Consider the following 22377-nt stretch of genomic DNA (forward strand, 5'->3'; position numbering starts at 1 on the left):
GGAGCCTCCTCCCCTGCGGCAGGGCGAGCGGAGAGGGGCACGGGGCTGCCGCGGAGCCGGTCCTGCCTTCAACACCCCCACCTCCGCGGCACCTCCCTGCCCGGAGAGGGCAGGACGGGCCAGCACCGGGCAGTAGGAGGGCAGGAGGGTGTAGGGCGGGGGGCACCGCGGTCACCCCGCGACTTCTGGACCCGTGGACACGTTGGCCATGCTCCTTGGACACAGGTCCCCTGGCACAGCGGCGATGCTCTGAGAACACCCATCTCACTTCAAGTAATCCAAACTGGAATGCCCAGGCAGCAGTACCTACCGCCAGCATCCATCCTCCCATCCTTCCCAATGTTGACATCTTTATGGATGTAATTCTTTAACTAACTTAAGAAACAAAAATAAGTAGAGTCACGAAGATGACCAGAGGTCTGGAGCACCTCTGCTATGAAGACAGGCTGGAGAAGAGAAGGCTCCAGGGAGACCTTAGAGCACTTCCCAGTACCTGAAGGGGCTACAGGAAAGCTGAAGAGGGACTTCTTACAAGGGCACAGAGTGATAGGACAACGAGGAATGGCTTTAAGCTGGAAGAGGGTAGATTTAGTTCAGACTTTAGGAAGAAATTCTTCACTGTGAGAGTGAGACGCTGAAACCGGTTGCCCAGGGAAGTTGTGGCTGCCCCCTCCCTGGAAGTGTTCACAGCCAGGCTGGATGGCGCTTGGAGCAATCAAGTCTAGTGGGAGGAGTCCCTGCCCATGCATTGGGTTGGAACTAGATGACTTTAGAATCCCTTCTCATTCTACCCAAACCATTCCACAATTCTATGAACTAATGTAAATCACCTTAAGATAAGACAATGGGAGAGAAGGAACATAAAGACCTAAAACTGGGTACTAGAAACTTTATTGGGCCAATTGCCCAAGAGGCTTGGCGGTACCAAACCAGCTAAAAATCTGTCCTTTAAGTGAACTTGGCTAATTATTATATGAAAGCCACACCTCTGGAAGTTTAGTTATCTGCCTCAAGGCCCTCACACTCTGGGCTTGTGCAGCAAAATTAAAAGCCACTGTATTCTTAAATGGAGACAAGGACGCTCTACACCAACCAGCTTTAAGATAAGATAATAAGCACCTGTGAACAATGAATAGGCTAAATATGTTAATTTACAAGGTATAAATGTATGACTGTTCCAGTGTTGTGTGTTCTAGCTCTGTGTAAATAGCCCTTAGCATGGCTTCCTGTGCAGAACTGCTAGTAAATTGCTAATACCTTGACTCTCTGTGTTACTGGCTTGGACCCCAGGTAGATGAACCTGGGGTCAACATTTTGGGACAACATCCCCACCCTACATTTCACACCCATCCATTAGCACAGGCCAACCAGCTCTGAACTTCTGTGGTATCAGAAAATGTCTCACTCCTTGAAGATATTTGAAAGCTCTCACCTTGGCCAGGAGTGAAAGCACTTGCCAGATGTTGCCATGGAGTAGAAAAATTACTCAGATTTTTGGCCACTTGACTCAGATTTTGGTTGGATCTGCCATGATTTTTGCTTTGAAGGCAATGGAAAACATACTTTCAAAATACCAGATGTCCTTTCTCATACTGTATTGCTAAAAGATCTCTCTGTTGGTCAGGAAACACCGCCCTGGAGCTGAGGGACACATCAGGCCTAGATCTGGCATGACCTGGTGACTCTGCACCCGGTTTTGGAAATGCTCTGCTCAGTGCATGAGCCTCCAGGCTGAAGAGGGAGGTTACTGAGGAGCACAACTGCAGTGGACACACACCAGCCCTCTCGGCACGGTGGTACCTAACAGAAAAAAAATCAGATGTATTTCCCACTCCCAAACTATTGCATTTAAACTCCCTCTACTTCTCCCTGCTCCCCAGAGATCACCCACTAGTGAACTGGAGCTGCAGGGGTGCAAATGAGGCAAAGGGGCTGGAAGGATGTCAGCTTGCTGCTGTCTTCAGGGAAAACTCTACTTGCACTTCTTGGGTACCATCTGTCTGCTTGCCCACATGATTAATCTTGGCTCAAGTCATATCCCTGATGCTTCCATGGATTTATAAGCATCAGAACTGAAATTTCACAGTGCGAACATAAGTGCTGCTCTTTATATTGCAGATTTTGCCAGGGGCATAGATAGGGTGTTATTTACAGAAGAAATACATCAAAAAATGCATAAACTCTACTTCATGAAGCCTCCCAAATTCTTAATATAAGTATAGCATTATGGTAAGTTTCAGCTAAGGAAATAATTATGTATTGGGTTACCATTTTACACTGAATCTTCTATCCTTACTGTACCTCTCAAATAAAACTTCATAATAATGCTCAAGAAATTATTTGAAGCAATTTGGGAAAATGATCATCCACCTTTTCTTAAAGTAGCAAAAGTTCATTTTGACATTTTCATCAATACTGGCAAAAACATTATCTGGCAGAAGAAGGGAAGGTCAGAATCCAGCAATCTCCACTGCCCACACATCCCAGCTCTTTTCTCCTAGGCACAATAATTAGCACTTTCCCATTTCACTTTTATTATTAGTGAGGAAAATAACTACTCCAATAACAGTCTTCTTACCAGCATTGATTCACAAGGAATTGAGAATTAAGATATTTGGGAAATATGGCAAGATTAACACTTGCACTTGATATGCAAAGAATATCCATCAGAAGTTCCATGAGAGACAGCCTGTGCCCATGCAAGAGCCACTGGTGATACGATGCCTTGTTGAGTGGCTGCTGTACATGACAGCAGGTACTTCTACACCACACTTTTAACAATGACTAGGTTTTAAGATACAAATATAAATGTGAAATTGCATTTTAAACCAGCTGAATAAATAAAAAGATACATCTTTCTAGGGTTGTTTGTGAGTTTCATGACCAAAACAGAATTATGAAATTTCTTAAAGCTATACAGAAGATAAACATCTTTTTTTTTTTTTTTTAATTTATTATTAAAATGTTTTGCTTAATACTATAACTAAATAATGCAGGCTGTTTCTTATAGTCTGAGCAAGAAAGTCTAACACACAACCTAAGTGCGCTGGTATGCTACAATTCCTCGCCAGCCCTGACTCCTCACATAAAAGAAGCAGTCAGGCTCTACACACCAGTGGCAACAGAATTACTCAGAAGAGGCATATGCATACATTTTCTGAAATGTATCTGCTGATTTAAAAGATACATTTTAGTATAAAGATTAATTAGTCTCAAAACAAGTCATCCATATAGAGCAACAAAAAGACTTGCCCGGAAAAGATTATGATTTTCAGTGTTTCAAGTAACCAGGTGGTCAAGATTAATTTCTGGTTTGTAACAGATACTTCAAAGCTGAATAAGCAGAAGAAATACTTTAAAAGAGATGTTCTGATTTAATGGTTTAACTCAATCATTTATTATTTATGCCACTTATGCTGGGGCCAATGCCACCTTACCTTTAATTGCATTAAGACAGGCTGGTGTAACAAAGTTACAGCTAGCAATGCTAGCTGAGTGCACAGTCAGATTTTCCTTCCATGGTTGTAACCAAACACACCTATTCATTCAGTTACCACTCTGAGCCATGATGGCTTTTGGAGAACCTGGGAATGGAGATGATACTGGTCTGTTAAAGCTGCAAAGCTGGGCAGATTCCACTCACAGGCAGAAATCCAGATCTCATGATCTTGGTAGGTACTTCTTCCCACAAACAGCACACCAGCAGCAGCGCAATCTGGCGCTCAAGACTAACACAGCTGTGGGCTGTGAGAAGGGTAGCACAACACTGAATAAAACAATCCAAAATAACCCACCTATCAAAAGAGAAAAATGTCCCCAAAATTTATTAACTGTGCTATCATCTGTTATGGATCAGCTGTGACCTTTAAGTTTTTCCATACTCTGGATTTCCTCTGTGTTGTAGGAGTACCAGTATGTGGCATGAGATCACACGTGTGTGGTATCAGTAAACATATTCTGTCTTCTCTTTCAATAGAAAAAAATAACCTTCCAAATTAATAGTCACTTCAGATTCACAGAGTTCTTGTATCAAGCCAGTATTTAAACCATCTTCCAAGTAATAATTAAGACCAGGATATGAAAAAGGGCCACAGAGGGAAACAGGCAGCAGCAGCAAAAAAAGTTGTAATTTCTTTTTGCCCGATTTCATTACTTGTCTACAATCCAGCCTTCTGAATACTTCCCACTTTCCGAAAAGCACTGCTGAGAAATGGGAAGTGCTGAGTGCAGCACTGGCTACAGGATCAGAACTTTTGGCAGGACTCTTTGGTGCAAAAAAAAATATTTCACAAGAATAATAAAGACCAGGAGATTCTGTGAAGCCTATGTATGTATGGAACCAGCAAGAAAATTCTGGAGTTTCCTCAGAAATGTGGCCTATGTAAGATGATCAGCCAAGCACCCAGCAAGTAGATGAGGTAGAAATCATTATCACCTTGCTTTAAGCTGGTCTTTGGATGATTTGCTGATGGATCCACGTCCCTTTTGTGGAATAAAATTACTTAAGCATACATAGGCAACTACTTCCCTAAACTTCAGATATGTAACCTGTAAAAGTAAGGGACAAACGTGCTTACAGCTTGTGCTTCAGACAGACAGCTTGTTTAAGTGCATCTGTGGATGAGGGCCAGAAGCCCCCACACCTCACTTCATCACGCTGGTACACAGGCTGCACTGCTCATGCTTGATTTCTGCTGGCCGCATTACATGCAGCCATTACCTACCCTCCCACCCTGTCTGTTTCAAAGCCTTAGAAGGCTCTCATAAAAACGAATTATAAATTATATTATTACATCTATGCAGAGCTTTTCTTCCCAAATAATCTTACAAGCTGAAATACATCTATGTTGTACATACATGTGTAAATGTGTATATCGGAGGCACTGGAGAGCAGGACTCGCAGCCAACCAGCAAAGGCATATTACAGTTAAGGCTACCATGAAAAGAGAAGATCAAATTTTTATTTACTTTTATTAGGCCATAAAATGTGGTAGCTGGAAGCTTACTGTCAAGATACTGAGGTTCTGATATGGTTTGTTTTTTTTTCTTCAGTCCTCAAATGTGATTTTCCCTCATGGCTCAGTTCAGTAAGATAATCCAATTCAAGCATTTCAGCCTCCAGAGCACTCATCTCAAATGAATAAATGCTTCTGTGTGGTCACAACAGATCATCAGGCTCTTCTGACAGTTGCTGCTTCAGCCTAAGTGTCTGTGATCTATCTGCTCGTTTAGTCACCCTGTAGTGTCAAACACTCGTTGCTTTTCTTTCTGGTTTCAAACACCCACAGTATTTCTATTACTTGATTACAATCATAATTCTGCCTTTCACCAAACCAAAACGTACTAATTGCTCAATTTCCATTTCATTAACCTATTATATTGACCTGATTTTCCATATAGCTTGCTTCAGGTTTCCACTGCTGTGATTTTATGCCTCCTCAATTTGTGCATGAAATTCTTTACCCCTCCTAGCACTAGTGCATGCACAAGATCTGCCAAGTAGACTTGGTACAAAGATGGTGGCATGACTCAAAGGAGACAGCTGATTCCTAGCCACCCTCCCAACTTGGTTGCCCTGGAATCACATCCAGCTCCTCCTGAAGTTCACCACCAAGTTCTCTGTGTACTCATCTTTAACACGGCCAGTACCACAAGCAAAAATCCACCATACCTGCCTCCCCAGCAATAAAGATATAATCAGCACTTCTGGATCGAAATGTTCCTGATTGAGCATATACGAGTGCAAAAAAACCTTATTATAAATGACTGATAGCATTGCAGAATGTTCTGGTTAAGTTTAAAAAATGTGACTCCTTCAAAAATACTATTTTATCAAAGCTGTTATAAAATAACTTCTGCACAAAATTTCTCCACAAAAATTCTGATTTACCAAGCAACAAGGCTGCAACTCCTCACCAGCCCAAACTTCAGAGCAGCGATGTCAAAGGACGTGTTGCTGCCAGACAGATCCAGGCACACAACAGCTCACCAGGAGAGCTGGGACAGGAATTTTTCCCATCTCAGACCCAAGCACAAACCTCATCATATGCTTTAGTTGACATTTTTGTACTCGATGAAGAGTAAGGGAATTTGGAAGGTTCCTACAAACAATACAAACCCTTTCAAGGTTATTGACGGTAACTGAAGAATACAAGCCTGCACTCCTCACCAGCCCAAACTTCTATCCAGAGCAGCGATGTCAAAGGACGTGTTGCTGCCAGACAGATCCAGGCACACAACAGCTCACCAGGAGAGCTGGGACAGGAATTTTTCCCATCTCAGACCCAAGCACAAACCTCATCATATGCTTTAGTTGACATTTTTGTACTCGATGAAGAGTAAGGGAATTTGGAAGGTTCCTACAAACAATACAAACCCTTTCAAGGTTATTGACGGTAACTGAAGAATTTAACAAAAAAAACTTATTCATTTTGAAATGAAAATGACTGCCATCTAGTTTTCATTTTCACTGCTCTATTGAGCAACAACTTACAGTAAAATTCCACCACCTGGCTTGCAAGACTAGTACATTTTAACTTATATGACTGATTTGTTGAGTATTATGTCTATTTTCAGATTTCAATTCCCTTTCTCAAGGAGTAGGCAATATAAACCATTTTTGGAGAGCAACAAAGTGAGTTCAAGTATTAACATTCTCTTGCAAAGCCTGCAAATGAAAACATAATAAAACCATGCTAGTGAATGAGAACTAGAGAATAAAGCTGATTAATTGAGCGTTACCAAGATAAGCAACATGGTGACTAATAACACAGTGAAAGCAAAGTTACTCAAGGAAGCCCTTCTCTGGTCTGCATCTGAACGGGTGTATTACTCAGAATTCCCCATTTAAATGTGAAACTCAACCCCATCAGCTCTTCCGTAGAAGCTTTCAGAATCAAGCTAAGCTGAAAAATGCTTCTTGCCCACTAGGATGGAACTGAACACAAACACTAATGTTCCTATTTTCTCACTTGGAGCATAAATACCAGTGATTCCAAATGGAGCTGATAGTAAGCTATTAGGCTATGAGTCTGTGCTCCTTTAAACTAGAGCAAATAAAATAAGCTATCCTGAAATTCTTGTGAATCAAAGATATGAAAACAAGGGTTGTGTTTTCAGAGATTGTTTCTTCTAAAAATATATATAAATGTGGTCTCACTCATCTTTTAGGACAATCACTAATTTATCCATAATAGTGATTACCAACATTACTCTTATCCCCTTATCCAAGAAGTTGTACTTTTTACCCAAAAAGAAAACCAGAGGGAAAGGTGGAAATAATTAATCAGTTGAACTGAACGTGAGTTACTGCAAAAGAGGTGAAGACTATTCATTGACGAGAATTATATCAATGTCCCTGGCTTTGTAACCAAGCAAGATTCTGGTTGCAAATTTACCCTTATCATGCCTGGATGGTCTTTTGCCTGCTATCTATTCAATGTTTGATTTTTCAATGCAAAAGAAGATGGCAATGTTTTCAGTCTGCATTACATCCTGCTGTAAGCTGACAAAAGGACATAGTAAGGCACTACATCCCACCAGCTTTCCTATGAAATATTCCACAAAGACATCCTCTCCTGCTTATGAAGCTGTCAGCTTGCCAAATCAGACTTTGCAATTCAAACAGGAATCTCTCCATGTTGCCTGTCATCACTGCTAACAATCTGGCTGCCTGCCAGACCAGGCATCTAGTGAAACCCGAGCAACCTCCCTGATTTTGTGGGTTTATCGGATGGTCCTTTAATCTGAATTTAGAAACAAACAGCAGCAAGAACACAATCTAGTTCATTTCTATCCAGCCACTTGAGCTGTGCATGCCAGATAAAATGGTTACTACTGCTCCTACTACTAACATCAGTATCTTTGAATACACCCAGGACTCAGACTCTGAGGAATGAGATCTCTCATTTAAATAAAGTACAACTTTGCAGCATTGAACCAACAGCTTAAGTTCCTCATGTGAGACTTTAACCACCCCAATGTCTGCTGAAAAGGCAATAAAGGACTTTACTTACCAAGTAAATTCTGTTCATTGAGATACAAAATATTTCAGATCTCTTTTTTTATTATAAAATGACAGGAATATTTCAAAATCCTGCTTCCCACAAATACTATGACTTACAACACAGCTGAAAATGGGCTCCTAGTAAGTATATGGACAACTACAAAATGTCAGCACACCCAAGATGCAAGAAAAAGTAATCAGAGTGGTAATTTCTGGTTTTAGCTTGGGTTTACTCGAATTTGCAAACAATATTAATACTTCTTCAATGCAACTGAAGTGTCTGAAATTTGTAGTGAGCTTCTGTGAAAGCAACATAAAGACTTGGGTATGAAAAGGAAATGTTCCAGTGTGATAGGGAAGGATTTCTAGTAACACATTGGGCAAAAAAGTTTAAATTAGATATTCAGAATGCAAACCCTATGGTTACATCCCAATTATTTTCAGAAGTCTGCCTTTGTTGTTATTCAGCTTATATATTTGCTAAAATATTTTCACAAGTGTTTCCCAAGCTTTGTATTACATGTTAATCTGTCTGCTAATAATAACTTAAATAACTCAGAATATGATTGTTTTCTGTTATTTGGAAACACTGTTTAACAGTTTACCCAACTACATGTAACTCAAAAATTAGCTCTAAGATTAAAATCGGACCTTAAAAAATAATTTCCTTCTTATTAAATCTTAAGAGATTGCAAGTCATTAGCATCTAACCTTTATTTTCCATGCAAAAAGGTGCACTAACCAAAGTATGGCAGGACTTCAGACTACTAATATGGAACAAACTTGGTCCCAATTGAAGCATTTTTTCCCAGTGATTGGAAAGTAACTGGAATTTAACCCGGTCTTCACTAATGAACAGTATCACTGAACTTAAACACTTAAAAAAGAAAAAAAAGACAGACTGCCAGCTAAACTCCAAGAAAAATACCCAATCAACCACATAGCTGAAATGAGAAGGAACCTTATGCCAAATGTTACATTCCTAGTGAGAAAGTTCCAAGTGTCGTGTAATTTTGCTCCTACTGTTGCTTGACACGTAGTGCCCTATAGGAAAATTATTTGCTTATTTTTGTCCCTAGAGCAAGAGGGCACTTATCAATATTCTTCAACACTGACCATTTGGGATTGTATTAATTTATCCTAATCTGGAAATATAAAACGTAGGATAATCAGGCACTTGTCCTCACTTGCACAAACTTGAAGTTTCAGTCGCTTCACCGTTTGCACTAGAACTTCAGTGTGTTAACAGGGTTTACAAAGGCTGCTCAACTGAGGCATTTCAACAATTTTGTGTGAGGAACGTCAGAGCGTCGGGTGTTTTAACACTGTGGGGAAGACACAGCAACTTATTTATTTCAACTCCAACTAAGCACGAAAGCCAGCGGCACAGGCCTCGCCCTCCCACTTACTTCAGAGCAACAGGCAGGCACGTTCCTCTGGCACACACGAAGGTGCTGCTGCACTTCTGCCCGCAGCACCGCCCCTCGCTGCCGGCCCGGCTCTCCGGGGGCTGCAGCAGCGGGCACCTCCTAAAGCCCGGGCCCTGATCCTCGGGACGGTGGGGGGGGGGTTTATAAATCCCGGATGGTTCCCTGGGCGCTGCGTCACAACGTTGTGGGACAGGCCGGGGGGGGCAGCCCCGCGCCTGCGCCGCGCCGCGCGGTGATGACGCAGCGGCCGCGCAGCGCCCGCCATGAAGGCCGCGCCGCTGTCCAACTGCGAGCGGCGCTTCCTCCTGCGGGCCATCGAGGAGAGGAAGGTGCGGCAGCGGGATCCCCTTCCCTTCCCCGTCCCCTGCCGCCCCGGTGCCTCGCTAACCGCGTGTCTCTCCCCGCAGCGCCTGGACGGGCGGCAGTGCTATGACTACCGCAACGTGCGCATCTCCTTCGGCGCCGACTACGGCTGCTGCGTGGTGGAGCTGGGCAGGACCAGGTGTGTGCGGGGGAGAAGGGGCGGCCACGGCTCCTCTGCCTCGGGAGCGGCCCCGGCCCCTGCCCGCGGGGTCTGGCTGGGGAGCAGCCCGTAGGGGCACAGCAACCCGGCGTGGGGACGTGGGGAGGGAAGGGAAGGGGCCTCCGCGCTGGTTGTGGGTTACAAGTCTTTTGTAAGATACGAAATCGTAGTTTGTCCTCCCTTCATTGATCAAACGCCCTGGTTTTCTGTGTGGAAGAGTGGAATATATGCACTGGCATAAACATGTAGTTAAAGATTCTCGTGTTAATCACTCTGCTTTTAATCCTAAAAGACAGAAGAATGTTTGAATTTCTAAATCTGGTTTTCTCAGTTGTCGACCAGAGTTCGAGTGTGTTTGACAGGCATTGAATGAGAAACTGTCAGGAGTGGGAAATACAAACTAAGTGCCTAAACACCTGTGTTTTCACATTATCTGTTTTGTTTCTAGCAGTAGGGGTTTTTCCCCTGCTGAATTCCAAACCTCAGTGTTCTGTTTACCTCTGCAGGGTTCTTGCACAAGTCTCCTGTGAGCTTGTTGCCCCCAAGCCCAATCGACCCACCGAAGGGATTCTTTTCTTTAACCTTGAGCTCTCACCAATGGCTGCACCTGGTTTTGAGCCTGGCAGGTATGTGGCTTTCTTAAATAGACTAAACAGGGATGACTCAAGAGCCACTGTTTTGATACCCTTAAATGCATAGCATAATCAGATTTGATTTGGATTAATTTTGTTTTAACAGGCAATCTGAGTTACTGGTGAAACTGAACAGACTGATAGAGCGGTGCCTGAGAAATTCCAAATGTATAGATACTGAATCTCTCTGCGTTGTTGCTGGTGAAAAGGTATGGAAATCTAATTCCAAGTCACTTTAAACTAAAAGATACATGTAGGCTGTTTTTAAGGTGGTCTCTGTCTTGTTTTGAAGACTAGAAATTCTCATTTTAGGTGAATGTAAAGATCCACACATCTGGCTTGGCAGCTGTTTTTAGTTTACGTGTCCACATGGGCTTTCTGAAGTAGTTTGGCCCTTGCACACTCGTATATTTGTCTGCAGGGTGAAGTTTAAGTTGTACTTAAGTGTGAGGTATGTTGCTATGATTTAATGTATATACTGAGACCTTTCAGCATCTGAAGCAAAGGCCTGAACAATACTTTGCCGCCGCTTCTTAACGGGTCAGCAAATGGAAGTGCTTTGCAAGGCAGTCACTTCCTCAGGATCGCGTGGGAAATCACCCAGCAGCTGGGTGTGTTTCTTCCCAGGTCTGGCAGATTCGTCTGGACCTGCACCTGCTAAATCACGACGGCAACATCATGGACGCCGCCAGCATCGCGGGGATCGTCGCTCTCTGCCACTTCCGCAGGCCAGATGTGTCCCTGCAGGGGGAGGAAGTGACTGTGGTGAGTGGGGGCAGATCACTCCAGCTTGGTGGTGCTGCAGGCAGCTGCTGCCTTCAGAGGGAGAGCTCAGTGTTTGTGTGAGCAGCTGAACTCCAAGGTACTTCAGTTTTAAGATAGACGTGTTGCTGTTGAGAATGTGAAAGGACAGTAAGGAAGCCTGCTAATATGGAATTCTGTCAGCCTCAGTTGGTTGGAATGTTAATTCTAAAAGGTAAGTATTTGACTGTCATTTTGACCAAATTAAGCATAAGGCTGATGAACAGGCTGTATCTACCTGTGTAAACAAAATTGCACAAGAAGATTAAAAAGAATTTTATCATATTTACATGACTAAACATTTTATAGCCTTTTGTTTTTTGTTTCTTTAAATATCTTTGTACAGTATGTCATTTGAAAATTTAATGTTTTGAAAATAATTGTCTTCTGGGCCAATTCTTTTCCAAGTACACTCCAGAGGAACGTGATCCTGTCCCATTGAGCATCCACCACATGCCTATTTGTGTCAGTTTTGCCTTCTTCCAGCAAGGGTAAGAATTGTTAAGTCTTTTTGACAGAAACGGCTTATTGTCAATTCTGAAGAATTTATTTTAAATGTGGGAGAGCCCTAAAAATATTTCTATGGGCAAGCAGATTTCTTAAAGCTTTTTATCTGAACTGAGATGCCACGGGTCAAAATGTGTAGTTCACCAGCAGCTTTCCACAGTGGACATAGAAAACTTTTGGGGGGAGTATGCCAGTAGTTACTAATATGTAAACCAATTCCTTTGTTTAATTGTTTTAAGGGTAGTAATTCACCTCAGACTTCTACTGTTGCTTTATATCTTAAAACTTGATTTTAGGACCTATTTATTGGTGGATCCAAGCGAACGTGAGGAATCTGTAATGGATGGTGTCCTTGTAATTGCTATGAATAAACATCGTGAAATTTGCACCATCCAGTCCAGTGGAGGGATTATGCTGGTAAAGGATCAGGTAAATCTTTGCAATGGCCAATTGGGGTTTTTTTTTTGTGTATGTGAAATAATATCCTTGACATTTGGAAGCTAAGAAATCGGTTACCTGCCAGATTTAATTGGAAATATTATGCATTTTTCTTCCTAGTGGAAGAAGAAATATAAAAAAGTCATACTGATTGGTCATATACACATCATCTTTTTTTTTTTTCCCCCTGTGATATGTCTGAGGGAGTCTGTAAGTTAATTCAGCCTGCACTCATGAATAGCTCGAGGGCGTTGTATGAACCTTTGACATCAACTCGTATCTTATCCAGTCCCTTTTTACTAAGAAGTGGTATTCTCCGTGTTTGTGACTCCTAAGATGTTCTACATTTCTACTTAAAAACATTTTGTTTTCATGATCGTAAACTTGTTTTATGTGTAACAAACAGGTTCTGAGATGCAGTAAAATAACAGCTGTGAAGGTTGCAGAAATAACAGAACTAATACAAAAAGCCTTGGAGAACGACCAGAAAGTTAGGTGAGTGTTTTGGGAAGGATTAGAACTTTGAAGAAACATACAAAACAGTGATATTAACCTGTAGTTTGAAAAGCAAGTTGTTTTCACTTGTATTTGTTTTAAATTTCAAATGTTTGTATATCTAAACTTGAAAAGAGAAAGCATTTTTACCTATGAAAGATCCTGCAACAGTGTCTGTCCCTGAATGCCTAGGAAGGAAGGTGGGAAATTTGGCTTTGCAGAATCTATACCAAATCAAAAGATCACAGCCTTCAAAATGGAGAGTGCTGCTGTGGACACCAACAACGTGGAAGAACAAGCAGGAGAAATCATCACTAAAGCTGACCCTCCTTCAGAGGTGTATCTTTTCTGTTGTATTACTCAGGGGAAAACCAGGCTTTGCATTAGCACCCCTAGAAGCTAAAAACACATCCAGGAATTCCTCACAGCTTAGGTAGCCTATAGCCTTCAGAGGAAACATTAACTTCATATTGATGTGGGTTCTGATGGCTTTTAGATAACTTAATTCCTAGCATAAAGTGGAAACATGAGGTCTGAAGTGACTGACTTAGAGTAACTGGAGAAGTACTCTCTCATCTCCCCTTTGAGGATGTTCTTCCCCAGGGAGACAGATTCAGCTTAAAAAACTGGTTTGCTCTCAGAATACAAAGCTTACCAGCAAACACCCAAGATTTTTCTTAACTACTTCAGTTTTGCCAAACCAATATTGCACACTCCGGGGACAGCCCAAATTGGGGAAGGAATAGAGAACTCTTGGGGAGACCTGGAAGAATCTGAGAAAGAAGAAGCAGTGGAAGAGGAAGGTGAAAGTGAGACTACTGTGTTTGAATGTCATAAAATGGAAACAGAAACTGAGGGTACAAGTACAATGACGGAAGCTAAAAAAGGTAAGTATTTCTTTGTTACCATATGTGCTCATTATTTAATTTTATTAACAGCCTAGAATTAAAATTTGAAAGAGGACCTTAGCAACAAAGGACAACCATTGTAGCCACTTTCCACTTGAGTTACACCCATTTGTTACTTTCACTCCACCTGATGACTTGTTTTCTTTAAAGGAGAATGGAGGGCTCCAAATCACACGGTAGCCATTCTGAACGTTCCTTTAAAAATGCTGTCATTATTGGTTACAGAAGTTGGTTGTATAAGGCTCATCACCAGTTACTGGTTGGTGTTTTTGTGTATTTGTTTAGATGAACCTATTGTACTATCTGACAGTGAAGAGGAAGAAGTTGTCATTCTGGAGCCACAGGAACTACCAAAGAAAACCAGGTAACCATCATGTGAAATCAGGATGGGAAAGGAGTTTGTAAGGAGTATTGTCAGGAAGCACAGGATTTTGGTAAGGCCAAGGAAAGGTCTCAGTTGATAAAGGAGAGAGTGAGGAAGTTGAAATCTGGGCAAGTTTGCTCCCACCCTAGGAGGCCAGTCATCGTGGCTGACCCGCATATGTCCAGAAGTTACAGATACTGACTTATATTCCCTATTCGAAAGGGAGTGATGGCATAAAAGTGGATTTAAATTGGCTGCTAAAGCAATATTGCTGATATTCTACCCATTACAGTACAGCTAATATTAAAATTCAAATCCAAGCAATGAGATTTATTGCTGTACCCTGCACTGCTAGCCCTGGAAACCCTCACTGTGGAAAAACTCTTTCTAGAAACTGAACTTGGCATTGAGCATGGTGAATGGTTGCCCTGTTGTGGATGATCATCTGTGTTCTTTTGAAATGAAACTGTTGAGTACGTTTCTCTGATACAAATGCTGTTGCCTCACAGAACACAGACCAAGTCAAAGCAAGAAAATACAAGTAAGAAAGCATTTAATAAAAGGAGAAGAAAGAAGAGAGCTGCTTATTAAAGACATCATCCCTCCTTCAGAAATGCTGTATAAATAATGTAATGTGGTCTGTCATTACTGAAATTATTTTTGTAGATAATTTTATGTCCTTCCACCCCATATCTGCTCCTGCTTTTATGTACATTTTTTAAAACTCTTGTACACAGCTTTAAATAAAAATACTTGCATGTAAGTGAAATAAGCAGTGTAACTGCTTAGTATAAAAATCAACAGAAACACACACACACACTTTCATAGAACAGCAACTCGTACTTCAGCAATAGCCTTTCTTAAAAAGTTTAATTAAATATTACATGTGACAGACAGGAGTGCTGCTTGAACTGTATTCAGAGAATGCTGCCAAGTTTAGATTTGGGTGAAGCAAAGAGACAAGGTTTGCAAAATACCTGAGCCAGCTGCTTTCTTCCAAAAACAAAACAGGAAACATGCACATATTTACAAGAGCCAAGTAGGACTATTTTACATGTGGTCTTTGTATTTCATGAAATATGAGAAGTTGTCATTGCAGATACTTCATTCCCTAAATCAGGTTTAGAATTTAATGTAAAAATCATATATATTGCTCCCAGCCAAGAAAAGCTTTAATCGTGCTCTTTCAGAAAGGCACCAACACAGCAGGCCTGTTTCCTCCAGGAGCTAGGCCAGTGCATTTTGGTGTCAGTTGTTCCAAACCAAAGTCACCATCGCGAGCACAAGAATGAGTGAAGATTCAGTTTCTTCTTCCATGTTACCATGAGACAATCCGCTTTCAGAAATGCAACAGTACGCTTTGCACAGCTCTCTTCTGTCTTCACACATAACATACTCCACATTTGTTACAGGCTTTATTTTGAAAGGACCAGAAGTTAACCTGTATAGGCAGAACAGTATAGTACCACCTGGAATATTTTATTCAAAGCTTAGTAGTAAGACCTGGAATCATCCTCTGTTGTCAGAAAATGAGAAGATGGAAGAAGATGCAGCAGCAAGGGCTGTCAGTGAGGAAAGAGGAACATTGTCACTGGGCAGAGATGCCAACCCATGAATGCAGCATTTTGTTAGGCTGCAGAAGGAACAGCTCAGAGAGCAAGGCAGAAATTTTTCTCTGTGCTTTGGGAACAGTAACAAAACAACTTCAATTGAGAAAAGAGCACAGAGACATTTTACCAAGCAGTAAATTAATGCTATATGCCACTGAAGTCCTTTCACTTACGTATTGCTACTTGCTGTTTTCTGGGGGAAACAGTAAAGTCAGCTTTCTTTAAATTACCTCTCTTGCAATTGTGTTTCTCAGTGGTCTTGAGGACGTTTCCAGCATACTCCACAAATAAAGAGGGGAAAGGCAGATCCCAGTTTTTTCGGAAGAGTGCTGTGCTCTACTGTTTTCAAAAAATTCACCGTTTTGCCCTCCTAGAGTCACAAATTGATGCTGCAACTGCAGCAAACATGCTCCTGTAAACACAAACTCCCTCTCCTGCAAGTTTCCAGCATTTCCAATACTAAGTACCAGGCAGGATACACTGATTTTTTCACCCAACTTATTTTAGCTTTTTAGTGGCAACTTACTAAAATTAAGCTAAACAAAAGCTATTGGGCAACATGGCCAGCCAATTAAATACTGTTCTTCATTAAACATTAGAAGAAGTATAAAAGACAAAATGCATCCTAAAAAAACTCAGATTGGCCAAAAGCAGTAGCCTCTGCTGTGTGCTTTAGTCTTGACTCGCTCTGAGTGGGTTCATGGAGGGCTCAGACTGCAGAGCAGGGGTGAGGACAAAACAGCAAGTTTTTAATTAACTGGGTAGAGATGTGAGTTGTCTCACTATAAAGCTTATCAGCTTAACAGAAGGCTTACATTTTTTTAACGTAGCCCAGAGCATAACAGCTGTTCAACATCTGCAAAGAATTTACACTGATAGCAGCTGGCTGTCCAGATAACCAGTGTTGAAGCAACTTCAAGTAACACAGGTTGCACAGGGCAGCCCTTGCCAAAAAGCTTTGGGTGTGAATCCCAGCTTCAGATGGCAGTGCTACCCCTCAGTGATTTTGAGGTATTGGCAAGACCACTAACATCAGATGTAAAAATTGTTTATTGGCCAACCTGGAAATGGCTTAATTAACCTCAGTTCCACACGCTCACTGCTTTACATGCAAAGAAGAGCAGGTACAGGGCAGCATCACTGCCATTTACACAGGTCGAGGGTAAACATCCACTTGATCTAATGCCAATTATGTGCTAGTTTGCACCTGTAACAGTTTTAAAACTAAGGAAAAAAGACAAGCAGTTTGTCTATTTTGTGCAGTGTGCCACAGAGGAATCCTTTCCAAGCAAGAGGGATGTACAGAATTTGGAGCATTCTGCACGTGTCCCATCCATGCCAGAAGATATTCCCTCCTCTTGAGGGCACGAAGCAGTTGTTCTCCCTCCTGCAGTTTAATCCCTCGACTGCTCCTGAAGAGGTATGAGGTAAGCAGGCTGATAACTGTAGTTTTTAGGAAGTATTGATGAGCTTTTGGGACACCTAACACAGAGGGAACTCCACGGGTTTAAATTTGTATCTAGTTACACTTTGACTAGAAAATTACCTATAGCAAGACATTTTTCTACATACTGGAAGCAAAAATTAGGACCTGGTATGATAGTTTTAGCTGTGCAGTTCCTCCAGCAGAGTGTTCAGCCTTCCACCTGACGGAGATCTGGCAATACATCACAGAGCAATCAAGGCTTCCCATACACTAGCACATCCCAAAGAGCCTCGCAAGAGTCAGTTCCAGCCAGGTGCTCTCCTCATATAGTTTCTTCCAGTATTAGAGCCCTTAAACCATGTTCTAGACCTATACACTAAGTCTCCGTTTAAACTAGACAGTATAAAAACACTATGAATACTGCTGTGGAGTCCAAGTCATTCTTACTTGGAAGAAGAAAGAGCCCTACTATAATAATGCACTGCTAATATTAATGTTTAATCTATAATTAGATACGCAGTTTCAGACTTCACTTGGTCTGCATGGTTAATTCTGTGCTTGAAAAGAACATTTTAATAAAAACCCAGCTAAATATTTTAACAAGATTGCATGTACAAAAGATTTACATTAAAACCACATACAACTAACTTCATAATTAAGCTCATCAAAACCTGTATTAATATTCTGAGTGATCGCATCTAGGATTATGAACCAAGTTAAAAACTGTACATAATTTTCTTGCAATATACATCCATTTAAAAGATCAGTCTCTTGATTATTACAAAAAGTTTAGTGTCTCTGGTGGGTCAATAAGCGATACTCCATGGTACCTAGAGAGGGGAAAAAAAGATGCAGGATATCACCTTGTTCACATGCTTTCTGCTGCATATGACCTGCAGGAAAGCACATTTCCCACAAGGCACAGCCAGCAGGAAGCTTTCTGGGGCTTGTCAGCTGCCAACACAGATTTTTATGAGCATTAGGTACAATCTCCTGCCTACCAACTGTAATAACATCCAAAAACTCCCTCCAGTTTCTACCTGACAGTTCAAGCAGCAATCGCAGGCCTGGGGTGAACCACAGTATTGCTCAACAAAGCATTGTGGAAAAACCTGGGGAGTCTTGTCACCATTTCACTTACATGGTAGATGTGGTTAGTTGGGTCTGACTGAAGACTCAAGATACACCCCACCCCTTATGCAGTTCCATGCTAGAACAACTCAGGCCTAGCATCCCAGCTCATCACGCATCTCTGCAGATACTCACTTTGTACTCTTGTACTTTTCCCTGATGGACTGTTGCGTGTGCTGTGCTGCTTTGAGGTAGGTCTTATGTAGGTCCATGAGGCAAGGTTTGATATCTTCAAGGGTGTAGCCTGTTACTTTGCACAGGGATTCAGGCTGAAAGGAAAAAGGAAGAGGAACATTTGAGCATCTCTGTTCACTTATGCAGATGACTGCTGTGGAGGTTTTAGCTTCCTACTGAAACTCTCCTCTTCTAGTAGGTTGGCAGAGCCTCATGTTCTCAAGCACAAAGGAGTTTAATACTCTGCTCAGATTTTAGCAGTTCACATAGATTTAGTTATCCTGAAAACTACTATATTCTAAACAAGTATTCCTTGACTCCATAGAGCTTAGGCTTTCTTAATTCCCTTTCCTCATCACAAGGAAGCTTAGAGCTTTGTGAAGGATGACCAGAAGAGAGTGCATCAGTAGATGCTGTTTCCTTCCAAGAAAAGGTACCCCCCTAAATTTTTCAAATGCTACAGGGAGCAAGCCCTAATTAACAGCCTATGAGTGCAGAGGAGCCATGATCCCTGCAGCCCAATTCCCAGCATTCAGAGCTGTGTACCAGTACACTAAATGTGGATGAAGCTGGGTGAAGGCTCAAGTTCTAGTGCTACATACCCAAGTTTGTCCAGTGATGGTATAGTCTGCCAGATGAAACGCTGCGGCAGCAATAACTGATGGCAAGTACTTCAGGTAAGGGTCAGCATCAATTAGACTCAGCTCCCCAAGGTACTGCAAGGGAAACCAGAGAAAAGGAATCATCTGCATCCAAAAGGAAGTAGAAGAGCATTTAACAGTTGCACTATGGCCCTAATTTAAGCTCCCAATCCTGACACCAGCTGGAAGAACAGCTTTTATTTGCTTCCACTAACTCTTTTTAGCATCTGCTGTTAACTGCTGTCAAACAGTGTTTCAAACACATGCTTTTCCAACAACACATTTTACATTTAGAGATGTATAAGATCTAGAGGGAAGAGCATAGTCAGGCCTAACCTATGCACAATGAGACATAGGCTTCCATTTAGAAGCTCTGGTACCTGCCATACAGAAAGGATTTAATATAACTTCATCTGAAACATTACCTGTGCTGCGCTTTAGAAATTAGCCTCTAGATTTAGAGCTCACAGCTTATTGAGGGGGAAGCCAAAACAAAAGCCCTTTTTAGCTGAAGTGAGTGGGTAGCTGTGGCAGTTTTAGATTAGGAGGGAAACATCTAGCAGTGATACAAACCTCAAATTAAAGTTCACCAATCTCTGCCTGCTCTGAGTAAGCAAGCATGCTGGAGCCAGAGCAGGTGCCAGGAATCTCAAATAGTATCTCAGAGTAAGTGTCAGCGAGAGTGTTACTTTCCAGTGGTGTGGCACCACCGCCAGGGGAGCATGTGGCATAGTATACACACTCCCCAGAATTCTCCCAGAGACACTACGCATTTAACAGTGGGAGGAAACAGGGAAGACTGGACTGATGAATCCTTGAGCATTCTTTGCTACTGGGAATAGGAAACAGAGCTTGTAAAATGCATTAATAGTAATACAACTCTCTAGTTACACAGGCCAAGTTAGTAATTCTTTCTTACCAGTGATAAGCTCTCCACTTTAGCATTTGTCTGCTCATGTAGGAAATACTGAGTGAGGAACTGGTTGATTGTTGGAGCTGCCAAGTCAAAAGACAAAACCTTCAAAATTAAGTGCTCCATCCTTAGAACCTGCTTCTTGGTATAGGTGTCATCTGTGATGTAGACAAACTCTGCTACTTCAGGAGGGTAGATTTCTTCAAACTTTCTGCCAGGAGAAATAGTTATGAGCAAATGACTGGGTACTAGAGGACCAGATAACTGGGAACATTTAATGAATGCCAACATGCTATTTTAAATTCTGACTTGTTTCTTAAGAGCACTCAGATACTTCACAAGTTGCTGCACTTGGTTCAGTAGCTCTTGAATCAGCAGAATTTGAAATTACGGAGCTACAAGAGCCTGATATTTTAGCAGTAAGCAATTTGAGACTCTGAGTTCCCAAAATTCCAGAAGAACCAACTAATAATTGATGCAAGCAAAGCTTTTCACATCCCTTGTGCATATCCCCTCAAATGCCATTTAGAAGCCTTTTGCTACTGCAGCTAGAAATAATAAATCCTCACATTAGGTCCATCTACACTTTTTGGTGGATAACTCCTAATTTTTCTTCCACTGTGAAGCCCTCCTGAGGCAGTCTGACTACAGACAAGAGAAATGTGATAGCCACAAGATTTCCCTCTGTATGAGGCCAGCAGATGGGATTTTAAATGAAGCAATTTCACTTACGATGCAAGCAGCATAGCTGCAGTTCCCACAAGCTGAAGTTTTCCTCTCAAAACAGACATTGAAGAAAGAAACCTATCAATGTAATTTACAGCTAAGTGCAGGGTTTCATTCTGTAATTTGTATTCTTCTCCAACTTCCACCAGCCAGTCCACAAGAATAGCCCGCATGTTGTTTGTGATATCAGGTTGCTTCTTCATGTAACCTATTTTAGGCTTGCATTTCACCTGTAGGTTTAGATGACAAATAAGATGAAATTTGGAGTAAGTGCCAGTAGGAAAGCAGCTATTTAAACTCCCATTACCACAGTTTAAACAGATCAGAAGTAAACAATAGAAAGTCTAGCATCTGTAGGTTACATTTCCATAATCTTGCGTTCTGGCTCGTGTTCAGCACATGGCACAGTCACCTTTACCATAAGAAACTGGTCTTGTGTTCACAGTAGTGGAGACAGCATCTTATTTCTCCATTTCTAGCAAGTGTTACTTTAGTTACTATACTAGAAACTAGTGTTTAGATAGAGAAGAGAAAGCTCTGGGGACACCTTATAGCACCTTCCAGTACTTCAACTGGACTGCAGGAAAGCTGGGGAGGGGTTTTTCATTGGAGACGATAGTGACAGGACAAGGGGTAATGGTTTTAAACTGAAAGAGGGGAGATTTAGATTAGATATTAGGAATAAATTCTATAAGGGTGGAGAGGAACTGGAATAGGTTGCCCAGGGAGGTTGTTGATGCCCCATTCCTGGAGGTTTTTAGGGCCAGGTGGGATGAGGCTTTGTGCAACCTGGTCTAGTGGTAGGGCTCCCTGCTCATGGCAGGGGGGTTGGAACTTGATGATCTTTAAGGTCCCTTCCAACCTTAATGATTCTATGATTCTTTGATTTCTCAACTCCAAACTTCACCTCCATAAGCTGTATGCAAACAAGAAGAGAGCTCACCTCCATTTCCCTAAGGTACGTATGGATATCGCTGATGTAGTCTGGTACATTATTAACATTTGGTTTCTCTTCTGCTTCTGAGGTTATTGAAATGTCCATAATACTAGGAGAATCTAAGCAGGAGATAATAGCCATGTTAAAATGGGCACTGTTAGACCACATCCTTACAGCACAGGGGGTGCCCCCTCCCTGGAAGTTTTCAAAGCTCGGATGGGACTTGGAGCAGCCTGGTCTAGCAGGAGGTGTCCCTGCCTGCAGGGGGTTGGAACTAGATGATCCCTAAGCTCTCTTCCAACCCCAACCAGTCTGTGATTCCATGGGAGGAACCAAATCAGCTTCAGCTACTGGAAAAATACCTTCCAAGTCGAACCAAACCAATCTACACCCTAAACAGCTTCAGTATCTCCATTCCTCATCCAGTTTGCTCAGGAAATCACTCTCTCAGTAACACCTCGGCACAGCCCTGCTCAGCTCGGGGTTTCCTGGGGAAAGGGCCCTTCGAACCCATCTGCCAGCATAGGGTACTGGGAGCCCCCTCCCCGCGGGACCCCAGCCCGGCCGCGGGAAGGGTTTCCCGGGGGTGTCACCTACCGAAACTCAGCTCCATGGCGTTGCCCAGGGGGGCCAGCGGCCTCCTCTCCCCCAGGGCACAGACGGCCGCGCGCAGCCCCAGCGCCGTCTCCTCCTTCTGGGTGGCCGGGCTGTCCCGC

General features: G+C 42.2%; 3 protein-coding genes across 3 annotated transcripts in view; 1 reads left to right on the top strand and 2 right to left on the bottom strand.

Annotated features, from left to right (window-relative positions):
• The window catches only part of ANXA5 (annexin A5), a 44933-nt gene extending 43607 nt beyond the window's left edge, over positions 1 to 1326 (bottom strand). Inside the window, exons 1-2 of the mRNA XM_009998579.1 lie at positions 1258 to 1326; positions 311 to 371 (exon numbers count right to left, since the gene is read on the bottom strand). Of these exons, the coding sequence (XP_009996881.1) occupies positions 311 to 371; positions 1258 to 1326 (130 nt within the window). The remainder of the gene's footprint in view (positions 1 to 310; positions 372 to 1257) is intronic.
• An 8372-nt stretch (positions 1327 to 9698) lies between these two features.
• On the top strand, positions 9699 to 14694 carry EXOSC9 (exosome component 9). The gene is made up of 12 exons (XM_009998580.1): positions 9699 to 9764; positions 9843 to 9937; positions 10465 to 10584; positions 10697 to 10799; positions 11218 to 11355; positions 11800 to 11882; positions 12195 to 12327; positions 12743 to 12831; positions 13024 to 13170; positions 13522 to 13718; positions 14025 to 14103; positions 14613 to 14694. Exons 1-12 carry the CDS (start codon positions 9699 to 9701, stop codon positions 14692 to 14694), a joined length of 1332 nt encoding a protein of 443 aa, XP_009996882.1.
• Positions 14695 to 17588: 2894 nt separating this feature from the next.
• On the bottom strand, positions 17589 to 22331 carry CCNA2 (cyclin A2). The gene is made up of 7 exons (XM_009998570.1): positions 22259 to 22331; positions 21668 to 21780; positions 20731 to 20954; positions 20005 to 20209; positions 19047 to 19160; positions 18406 to 18539; positions 17589 to 17969 (listed from the first exon to the last, which is right to left on the bottom strand). Exons 1-7 carry the CDS (start codon positions 22272 to 22274, stop codon positions 17918 to 17920), a joined length of 858 nt encoding a protein of 285 aa, XP_009996872.1. The 5' UTR covers positions 22275 to 22331; the 3' UTR covers positions 17589 to 17917.
• Between the last annotated feature and the right edge of the window lie 46 nt (positions 22332 to 22377).

This window comes from Chaetura pelagica, unplaced genomic scaffold, assembly GCF_000747805.2.
Source record: "Chaetura pelagica isolate M959 unplaced genomic scaffold, ChaPel_1.0 scaffold176, whole genome shotgun sequence".
Lineage (NCBI taxonomy): Eukaryota > Metazoa > Chordata > Aves > Apodiformes > Apodidae > Chaetura > Chaetura pelagica.

Excerpts from the sequence above, each read along its gene's own strand:
- CCNA2 (XM_009998570.1), bottom strand. Across the intron at positions 19,161-20,004 it reads AAGTGGAGAGCTTATCACTG|TACCTTGGGGAGCTGAGTCT; the intron begins GTAAGAAAGAAT and ends TTTCCCTTGCAG. Across the intron at positions 17,970-18,405 it reads GAAAAGTACAAGAGTACAAA|GTACCATGGAGTATCGCTTA; the intron begins GTGAGTATCTGC and ends TCCCCTCTCTAG.
- EXOSC9 (XM_009998580.1), top strand. The coding sequence starts at position 9,699 with ATGAAGGCCGCGCCGCTGTCCAACTGCGAGCGGCGCTTCCTCCTGCGG. Across the intron at positions 9,765-9,842 it reads GGGCCATCGAGGAGAGGAAG|CGCCTGGACGGGCGGCAGTG; the intron begins GTGCGGCAGCGG and ends CTCTCCCCGCAG. Across the intron at positions 11,356-11,799 it reads AGGGGGAGGAAGTGACTGTG|TACACTCCAGAGGAACGTGA; the intron begins GTGAGTGGGGGC and ends TTCTTTTCCAAG.